Below are 10937 nucleotides of genomic sequence, written 5' to 3'. Positions count from 1 at the left end.
CTGGGGATCCGGGAGGAAAGCAGCCTCGCCGAGCGGCCTCGGGCAGGCCGGACCCTGGCTTGGACTGCGGGCACAAAGAGAGGGCCGGCAGCGGGCTCGCGCCGCCGGGAATGCAGTTCGGCCCGGCGGCCCCGGGCCCAGCAGAAGCTTCAGGCTGGGGTCAGACAGCCCCCGGCCCGGGCCTGGCGGCGGCAGGCAGTGCACATTCCCTCGGGACTCGCGTCCCTCCATCTCCCGCACGCTCACTGTTGGGGCGCAACTGCCGGGCTCTTCTGTTTGCTGTTTGTTTGTTGTTTACAGCAGTCCTAGAGCGCGCTCTTGGCAGCGTCCTGGGGGCGGGGGGGAACGGGGGTCGCTGGGGCGCCGCCAGAACTTCCTTGCAGGGAGCGCGTGAGGGGCATTCTCAACGGAAAACCAGACTCTGAGAGTAGTGACCAACCCTCCTCGGATTACTCTCCTCTGGCTCCTCCCTTGCTCCCCCCCCCACCTCCAGATTTGCATAAAAAAGGCCAAGAAAACTCTGGCCGGGCCCCAGCTGCGGCTCACTCTGCTCCCCCCCCCCGGTCGGAGCCCACCTGGAGCTGCGCGCGGGCTCGCAGCGCGGAGCCCAGCGCACACCTCGCCGCGCAGTTCCCCGCGCGCCGGCGTCTCGCCGCTGATTTCCAAGCCCCGGAGCCGCGCCAAGCGCTGCGAGCGGACCCGGGAAGAGCTCCGGCCCCCGCCGCCTCGCGCTTCCCCGGCTTGGCTCCCTCCGCCCCTCGGGGGTCGCGCACCCACGATGCCTCAGGGCCCCGGCTCCCTGCTGCTGATCGTCCTCGCCTCGCACTGCTGCTTGGGCTCGGCGCGCGGGCTCTTCTTCGGCCAGTCCGACTTCTCCTACAAACGCAGCAACTGCAAGCCCATCCCGGCCAACCTGCAGCTGTGCCACGGCATAGAATACCAGAACATGCGGCTGCCCAACCTGCTGGGCCACGAGACCATGAAGGAGGTGCTGGAGCAGGCGGGCGCCTGGATCCCGCTAGTCATGAAGCAGTGCCACCCAGACACCAAGAAGTTCCTGTGCTCGCTCTTCGCGCCCGTCTGCCTCGACGACCTGGACGAAACCATCCAGCCGTGCCACTCGCTCTGCGTGCAGGTGAAGGACCGCTGCGCTCCGGTCATGTCCGCCTTCGGCTTCCCCTGGCCGGACATGCTCGACTGCGACCGCTTCCCCCAGGACAACGATCTTTGCATCCCCCTAGCTAGCAGCGACCACCTCCTGCCGGCCACCGAGGAAGGTAAGCCCTCCTCCTTATTACACCCCCACCAGCAGCTCCACGAAGACCCTACATCCCGTTGCGTCCCCGCCGGGGTGCTAGTCCCAGGCGGGGCAGACGCTCTTCTTGCCCTCATGTGTCAGCGTGACAAAACTGAGATAATCACCCACACACACACACCAAAAAAAAAAAAAGAAAAATACAAACCCAAGTCTCTCATTCCCTTCCCCTGTTATACCAATTGCTCTTTCATAGGAACAGTTGAAAAGGGAGGCGCGGGGCGGGGTGGGAGGTGCGGAGAAAATGTAGAGCTGAAAGAGGTCTTTCCTTCGTAGATACATGCACAATTCTTTTAAAAGATGCTAGCACGGGAGCCGCAATTGAGAGAGTTGGAAGTGGCCCTCCGTGGAGGAGTTGGCCGATGAGCACCCTGGCCTGAATCTCACACAGCACGTTTTTTACCACTGGGCAGGATTCTAGACGCAGGGACATTCCCTACAGCCACGATCGCCAAAATGTGCAAACAGATAGTCTTTTAAGGCACTCTCTGTTTGCCATTCAGGCTTTGAAAATAAAAAGTAGTACTGACTCATGTGTGTTGAAAATTCAGCCTTGGTTGTAAGTGCCCAGGTGTCCAAGAAAGAAGCACAAAGGGAATCTCCAGAACTAATTTTTCTATCACTAATCAGCTTTTATCTTAGGAGTGGTTTTAATTAACTGGAGAAAATCGTGCAAAAGAGAGTTTCCCAAGTTTTTTTAGAAAACAGAGGGGGAGTTCCTGTGCAAAAACCATCAAAGCAATGAAAACCTCATGGGCTCTTGATATTCTTCCTGAAAGGAAAACATATACAATGTGTCTGAGCTGATTTAGGTCCCCTGGGACAGAAAGGGGGCTTCCTAATCCCTTTCAGGGCTCCAGCAGCATCTCCCTTTCAATCTCTAATTGTTTTCCTACAGCCATCATTAGTTAAAGAAAATGCAAAGTTGCTTAGCAATCTTTCCTGGCAGGCACCATGAGTCTGCAATCATCTTATTGGTTAGATTTATAATTTATTGCAAATGTTTGGCATATTTCAAACATTTGTCCAACATATACCACAGACCAACCAATACAGGTTAGTAACATTTTATATACATTCTTAGAGCTCCTAATTGGAAGAGTTTCATTTTGTTTGAGAGAGGGAAGTTAAGGGCAGTTTTATGTATGTTGCCTTTGTTTTTCTTTTTCACAATCTGCACCAACTTTATATACTACATTTCTCAAAAAAAAAAAAAATCATTTCCCCTTTCACAGTAAAAGTTTGCATTTTTCAAAATCTGCTCTGCACTTTCTCCAAATTGATAAATAACTTCCAAAATGAGTCTTACAGGTTTTCTTTCCTGTGAAAATGCAATTTCATATTAATGAACTTTCACCTAAATTTTAAAGACAGTATTAGTACATTTATAAGTGAGAGAAAATGAATATTTTCTTCTTTCCCTTTTCCCAAGGAATCAGACTCTTTTAAAAGAGCCATTAGCCAGCTCTCTCATAATTGAGCTAGTGCACATTCCTGGGTTTGGTCAGACCCCAGAGACAGTTTGCTTCAACTTTCTTTGGCTTCCAGAAAAGCTTTGGGTTTTTGTTTGTTTGGGTTTTGTTGTTGTTTTGTCTGTTTGTTTTCGAGCGTCTGAAACAGGCAGAGAGGAAGGAAGAACCTGCACCAGGGAGGAAGATATCAGTGAAGTAAATGCTGCCTAACTCAAGCACAAGCTTGGCAGAAAGCACGAGGTGACGCAGGCCCAGTTAGAGCAGGCTGGAGCTGCTAGCGAGTGTGCTTCCAAAGGGGAAGAGCTCAGACGCGAGCCTTAGACACTAGCCAGCTCGCCCAGCCCAGACTTGAAACTCCCTAGAGATGACTCCCTCCCCCTGCCCCCCCAGAAGCAGCTTGGCTGAAGAGCCAGCAGAGGCCAGGCTGCACTGGTGGCCTGCAGCTGAGAAAGATGATCTTTTGGCCATCGTTGGTGGTTGCTAGTTTTCCAAAATCCTTCAAGGATCTTTTAGTGCTTTCTCCTCAGAGAGGCCTTGGGGCTAACTTTTTCAGAGAGTGTTAGTCCCAGGAGTGGGAGGAAGAGCAAAAAGCTACAGCCTGTCTCAGTTACCTGCAGCCACACCCCCACACCCCCCACTGGGAATGCCTATACACAGTATGTGGGCATTTTTGCCTGTCAAAAAAAATGGGGGGCATGGGACACTTTCTTAGGCATAAATGGTCCTTCTTTTATAAATGAGGCAGAATTAGGGGTCTTACAGGACAATTGTTCCTCTTGCCTGAAGAAGCCCCTTCGAGTGAGTTGTTTACAAATGCCACCTGCTGTTTCCTTTCAAGCAAACTTACTAATTTTTCACGTTTCTAGCTCCAAAGGTATGTGAAGCCTGCAAAACTAAAAATGAAGATGACAACGACATTATGGAAACTCTTTGTAAAAATGATTTTGGTAAGTAAACACCACCAACAAAAGTTTTATTTTCCAGTACAGCTTAAAGATACAATTCATTAAGATGTTACTATTACTGGATACAGTGAAAGTGAAAGTCGCTCAGTCCTGTCTGACTCTTTGCAACCCAATGGACTATACAGTCTGTGGAATTCTCTAGGCCAGAATACTGGAGTGGGTAGCCTTTCCCTTCTCCAGGGGATCTTCCCAACCCAGGGATCGAACCCAGGTCTCCTGCATTGCAGGAGGATTTTTTACCAGCTGAGCCACAAGGGAAGCCCTTTACTAGATAAAGTTTGGGTAAAATAGCATCACAGCTCATCTTTCCTTGAGCTAATCATCTAGCAGGTTATCTTAGTTTCCTCTCTACATTAACTATCTTGTATTGAATGGTATCTTTTCTTAAGTGAGAGTCATTAATGAGCATTGTTCATATCATGAATTTCAATGGCACAGTTTTCACTTCACTGTGACTTTTTCTTGCCAGCAGCATAATCCTGGCCCATGTTTTCTTTCAGTCGCTTAAACATGTGTCCCAGGGATGGAAACATGTAAATATTAGCCTCAGTAAAACAGATTCAAGACATTAAGTTGGCCCCAAATAGAAATTCAGTCCAGTGCCAAATATGATGCTCTGCTTCTTGTATTCCACTGTCAGTGAGTATATCCAAGGTACTAGTTAATAATTTGGTGGAAAGAGTTTCCTTGAATTGAAAAAAAAAAAAAGGCTAGGAATTTACTTTGGCAAGATACATGCAAGGTACTGTGCTGACACAGTGCTCAGGAACTCCCAAGTTCCATGGCGTGTAGATCACTTCCCTTAAGGGAGAACTCTAAGAGGAAAGAGGAGACTGTCCACCCAGAGCTTCAGCAGCACCTCCTCTGAGCCAGCTAGACCTAAGACCAGCACTAAATTCAGAGCTGGAGTGGCAGAGAACGTCACCCAGACTCCTGAGACATTCATGCTTTCTTCCCCTTCCAAGAGCAGGCACTTCTTGGTGTGTTTGAGGGGTTGATGCCCTTTAGAAGTATTCATTCAAGCAGAAGGTTGAACTTACTGGTAAACAGATGTGGTCTGTGTCCTAGCAAACAATAACACTCTCAGACCTCTAGGAACACTTCTTCATACTCAGCTAAACCCTGGAGACAGAAGCCACCCCAGTGCATAGTGTACTTGCCAGCCAGAAGTCTCAGCCTGGCCAGGTCCCTGAAACCCTGGAAACCACCAATCACGGCCCCTGACAACCCCAGGGCACTTCCAGGAAGTGTCCTGTGCTTAACCTTAGCTGCTCCTAGGACATCCATAGCTATAGGAGAAGCTTCACACAGCTGAGGAAAGGGAAGGAAGGAGGCAACTCAGTTTGAGCTACTCCTCCCCCTCACAAGAGCCACAAGTGGATGATGGGCTTTTATATGTCTATGCTGCTGCTGCTGCTAAGTCGCTTCAGTCGTGTCCAACTCTGTGCGACCCCATACACGGCAGCCCACCAGGCTCCCCCGTCCCTGGGATTCTCCAGGCAAGAACACTGGAGTGGGTTGCCATTTCCTTCTCCAATGCATGAAAGTGAAAAGTGAAAGTGAAGTTGCTCAGTCCTGTCCAACTCTTAGCGACCCCATGGACTGCAGCCTACCAGGCTCCTCCATCCATGGGATTTTCCAGGCAAGAGTACTGGATTGGGGTGCCATTGCCTTCTCCATCATATGTCTATACTTAAAGACAAAAAACTCAGAGTAGGAGACGGCCAGGCATGTTGGCAGCAGCAATCCCAAAGCACCAGAGCCTTACCCAAAACATGGTTCTTAGCTTCCATGCTCAGGATTTAAGGGCAAATTTTTAAAATATAATTGAAATAAAGTTTATATTAAAAATGTATAGCATTTTATTCTGGCAGCTTATAGCCTTTGCACTAGCTTTAGTACAGATCTCTCTCCTGACTTCCATGATGTAGTGAAGCTCCAAAAAAATTGAAATTAGGGCTCAGGCACATGCACACACACACACACACACACACACACACACATATTACCTGCTTGCTTCATGGCTTACCTTACATAAGATCTCTTTCCTAAAGATGCTGCATCAAGACCTGTGTAAAAAGAGTGGGTGTGTGTGTGTGTGTGTCTGTCCCAATGTTCTCTTTCTCTTTCCCTGGAACAACTTGGAAGTCATTACAATTAAGGTATTACATGCAGATGCCTCACAAGTTTGTTTTCTATTTCTTCATGTTCACTTTGTCCCAAGGGGGATAGAAACCTTAAATTGTATGGGGTGAGTCCTATACTGGGTTATAAGTGGTTTTCCACATCGCCTATATAGTTTGGGGGGTAATGAAAGGGCAGAAGGAACAAGGCAGAAATCTGATGCATTTAACTTGAACCATCCATGAAAGCATGACAGGCTCCCCACTGCACTTCTGAAAGACAAGAAAGATGGAGAAGACCTCCTAATTTCAGTAGGGAAAGTACTGGTGAAGAAACAATAGATCAGAACTGTCTGCCTCTGTATGCAACCTTTTGTTGGATCAGAAAGTATTCGGTTGGCTAAAAACTTCGTTCAGGTTTGTCTATGACATATTATGGAAAAAACCTGAACGAACTTTTTAGCCAACCCAATATCACCTCTGCCTCCTACCACACCCTGCATCCCCCCTCATACCTTCCATCCAGGGCAGGAAAAGTTATTTAAGAGCTTTGATTCCCTATATTTGGTCCCAGCAGAAAACCCAGGGAGGAAATGTCTGAAGTTTTCCCATGGTAAGCTCTTAAAAAGTTATTTCATAGCTAGAGAAAGATGAGTCATAAGTCTTCCCTCTGATTAAAAGTGATGATTTTTCTGATATTTTAGGCTCAAGAATGTTTAATCTGACCAGGCAAAATCTCACACATGCTCTGTCTGTGCTATTGATGAGGGTCCCAGGTAGCATGATAATCACTTCTCCCACCATATACCTTCCCCACTCCCAGCCCTTAGGCCGAGGCCATAGGAACATGTGACACTGCCATGTGACTCATCTCATGATAAACCCTGAGCACCCAATATTATGATCCAAATGCACCTCAGACAGTGGTTGGCCAAGTCCCAGCACCCTCGATTTACCTGGCTGAGTCATTTCCTGCTCGACTGGAAAAGGCATACTTAGTCAAATTCCCTTTCTGACAGAGAAAGAAAGAAATCTCTAGAGCAGAGATTTCTCACCAAAAAACCTCTTCCTCTATTACTAATTTAAACAATGCACTAAACTCCACAGAGTCAGGAAGTCACACCTGCATATAGTCTATATGGAACAATTGTTAACACATTGTAGTTGGGCATGCGAATGCACCAGCCAGGAGAAGAAATTTGATTCCGTGGCTGAGATCCCAGTGGTGTTACAGGTGGCGGTCTGGGGACTCAAGTTCTGAGAATTAGGCTCAGCTAGGGCACAGCATAACTGAGTGACCTCTTGTAAATCACTTAATCTCTCTGGATTTCAGATTCTTGGTGTACCAACAAGAGATTTTAGCTAGATGATCCCTTTCAGCCTTAAAATTCTATCCCTTCCCTGACTTCATGGAGTCTTGAAATGTAATTCCAGCATGTATGTTTGTAGGATTTTCTTTCTCAAAACATACTGTTCATGACTATAAAATGTGTCTTTTATAGTAAACCACTTACTTTGGGTCTTAGCATTCTAATGAGTCTACATACCCATCTTGGAAGCAGCACATATATGATCTGTAAATGCCTTGGCCTTGGACAGGCAAATGATAGCATATGAGGATGAGCTCTTCAGAAAAACACTTTTACAGCTAAACATGTTGTGCTCTTAAAAAGAGTCTTGGATATTTTTTCTCCAAGTTACTTTACCAAATCAAATGCAGCTGTACGATCAATTCTCCTTCCCTGTAGTCTGTTCTTTAGAAAACAATGATTGTGTGATATAATTTCCTTACAGGTTTGTCCAAAAACCTCTCCGACGTCATAAATTGAGTTTAAAGTTTACAGCCACAGAAGGATCGGGTTTCACCTAAGAGTCAGGCATTTCTTTTCATGGTGAATTTTCCGATAGGGGAAGTCATTTGTTGAGGAGAGCACACTCCACATGCAGGCTACCTACAAACACAGGAACACAGGGCAAGGAGGGAAAATCAATTGAGTCCACAAGGGGAGTTTTTAAAGGATGGCTGGTTTGAAACAAAGTGCCCGATCAACCCTTTGAGGCTTTAGAAATGGAGCCACCTGCTGCCCTCAGCTCCCAACCCCCTGCCTGAGGCCCCCCACAGTCCCATCAACCCCAGGGGGCTCCTCTCCCCTCTCCCAGGCCAGTCTAGGGCACGCGGGGGGACTTATGCCCTCCTTATCACTGGTGTGATCCTGCGCCCTTGTGTGTTCGCAGCACTGAAGATAAAAGTGAAGGAGATCACCTACATCAACAGAGACACCAAGATCATCCTGGAGACCAAGAGCAAGACCATTTACAAGCTGAACGGAGTGTCCGAGCGGGACCTGAAGAAGTCGGTGCTGTGGCTCAAAGACAGCCTGCAGTGCTCGTGCGAGGAGATGAGCGACATCAGCGCGCCCTACCTGGTCATGGGGCGGAAGCTGGGTGGAGAGCTGGTCATCACGGCCGTGAGGCGCTGGCAGAAAGGCCAGCGCGAGTTCAAGCGCATCTCCCGCAGCATCCGCAAGCTGCAGTGCTAGTCCCGGGCCCGCCGACCCTCCCCCGCTGCTCCGGGACCTCAGCGCGGGTCCCCAAGCACAGCCCCTCGGCTCGGCTCCAGCCTGAGCGGCTTCCCCTGCCTTTTGCACGTTTGCACCCCCGGCATTTCCTGAGTTATAAGGCCCCAGACGGCCTCAGGAACAGATAGGTGTCTTCACATAAAGGAGAAACCCACCCAAATCTTGTAGAAATATTCCAATTAATAAAATCACAAGGATTTTTATGAAGTTTTTATAAAGGTCACTTAAGAGCTATTTCAAGTAGGTGCAACTGTGACTCTGGCTTGATTTTTTTGGTGGTTTGCTTTGGGTCTGTTTCCACTGAGGTTGCCATAAGGTGCAAACAGCTTCACTTTTCTGTGTGGCCCGAACTTTCCCTTTTCTGTTGTGGGTCCAAAACCCGGTTGAGATAAAGCTGGCTGTTATCTCAGCACCACTCTCAGCTGCAGCCTGATACTCAGCACCTGAATCGTGTAACGTCATTTGTCATTTAACATCCCTGTTGGGAACCTAACAACTGTAGCATGTATTGCGTTTGGCATTTCCAGGTAGAGTACTTCCATTTATAAAAACCACATTAACCACCGTAGCATGAGTTCTTCAAATAAAAGGCAAAACAGACCAATTTTATGATTGACCCGAGTACTTTAAACTTTGTTTAAAACACCTTTTTACTTAATTTTGCAGATTAAACCATTGTAGCTTACCTGTAATATACATAGTAGTTGACCCCCAAAAGTTGTAAAAATATTGCTTTAACCAACACTGTAAATATTTCAGATAAACATTATATTCTTGTATATAAACTTTACATCCTGTTTTACCAACTCCCTGTCTTCTGTCTTGTCTTCTTAGTGTGAGGACCTGGGAAGGGAGCTGAACAAGAGTGATCACCTCCTTTCTCCCCAGGCCCAGCCTTCCTGCGGTTTGAAGTGTCTATTTCCTATGTGACTCAGCACCTCCCCTCTCCACCACCCATCCTCTGGCCCCTGCTTGTGCTCACACCCCACACAGATTTTACCACTGCAGACCCTGCAGGGAGGCAGAGGTTTGCCTGCTTTGGTCTGGTTTCAGCCATCCAGTGGCAGCCTAGTGGCAACACAAGCCTTAAGGTTCACAAGCTTGGTGGTTGTGCTTTTCATTTCTGCAGATTTTTATAATGAAAAAGAATCACTATTGCAACAATGTTCATTCTTTCCCCACTTAAATTCTAACCCTCAGATAAACAAAGCCATGGCTTGAACAGCAGCTATTGAAAGGCGGCGGGTAGGGAAGGGACGGTGAAAAGAGAGCATGAAAATGAGAAGTGCGTCCCTCCATAAAACACCCATCCAAATGCCGCATCGTTTTATTTTAGGAGGCTCCAGAGAACTTCCAGTAAACACATGAAGAAACTAAGGCTCAAAGGGGTTAGGCACCATGGCTAACACGAGGCTGATTCGGAGCTGAAGTTCAGGCATTTCAGATGACAAATTCCGTCTCCTGTTCAGGGTGGATCCTAGGAGCAGAGTGGCACATGTCTATTCAACAAATGTGCACTGCATGTCGGCTACACGTCTTGCCCCGTTCTAAATGCTGGGGACATATCTATCAGCTCCTTGTCCTTATGGAGCTGACATGACAGTAAAAGAAGAGAAACAATCACAATTACAATGACATATTTATAACATAAGTTATATGAAATATAAGGACAGGTAATACACGAGATCAACAGCGTCCTCAACAAATCCGAAATTTTGAGTGCTGTTCGTGCGAAGCCTTTATGTGACAGGATTTTGTTGATTTAGTTGAAAAGTTTGCTGCACATACAGCCATGGTCTTGCTACAGCACTTCAAGCTCTGGTGGCACCAAAAGGCAACAGAGCCCCACTGCCTACCTGAGCTGCACAATTTGGGCAATCTCTTTCCTCTTCTTCTGGGTTACCACTTGGCTTCTCATCTGAGTCTACAGACTCCTAACACAATCCTCTTCCTGCAAGGCACCCATGGACTAAATGAGGGACACTCATGATTAAGGCCATGACTCATTGCAAACATTTGAATCCACAAACTTGGGACCCTGGAAAAGGCAAGAGAGAGAGAGAAGATAAAAGACAAAAGAACAGTAGACAGATGCTTTAGGAATTTGAAAGTGGAAATAGGTATAACACATCCAAAAATAGTGGAAAGAAACAATTGGAAGATGCTGACCTATCTGAATGCTCCATGTCCAATCAAAACAGAAGTCGCCTGGCCATGTTCAAGGATGTGGACCCTGGAGCTCCGGAGAGCTAGTTGTTGCCAGATATTGCCTCCTTTGGTCATGATGTGAGGAGGTGGTAGGCACTCCGGTGCCTGCCTGCTGCCTTACACACCCCTCTGTGGATTTTCCAGTCCCCCCACACCCCTTTTTCCCGTCTTTGGCAAGGCTCTGAGCCAACAAGGCACGCTTGGAAGAGCACGTAGATTTTTGGTTCATCTTCCATTTTGTTTCATTGTTTTCTTTTGCATGATGATTCAAATAT

The 10937-nt window shown here is 47.5% G+C and overlaps 1 protein-coding gene across 1 annotated transcript; it reads left to right on the top strand.

The window, feature by feature from the left end:
• Positions 1 to 515: 515 nt before the first annotated feature.
• On the top strand, positions 516 to 9260 carry SFRP2 (secreted frizzled related protein 2). Its single transcript, XM_055405462.2, has 3 exons — positions 516 to 1277; positions 3654 to 3734; positions 8111 to 9260. The coding sequence occupies exons 1-3, from the start codon at positions 779 to 781 to the stop codon at positions 8413 to 8415; spliced, it is 885 nt and encodes a 294-aa protein (XP_055261437.1). The 5' UTR covers positions 516 to 778; the 3' UTR covers positions 8416 to 9260.
• Positions 9261 to 10937: the final 1677 nt, after the last annotated feature.

Source organism: Moschus berezovskii, chromosome 19 (assembly GCF_049115385.1).
Source record: "Moschus berezovskii isolate FMDL1 chromosome 19, NW_MosBer_1.0, whole genome shotgun sequence".
NCBI lineage: Eukaryota > Metazoa > Chordata > Mammalia > Artiodactyla > Moschidae > Moschus > Moschus berezovskii.
Note: the sequence above shows the minus strand (reverse complement) of the source record. Positions and strands in the feature narration are given on the sequence as shown.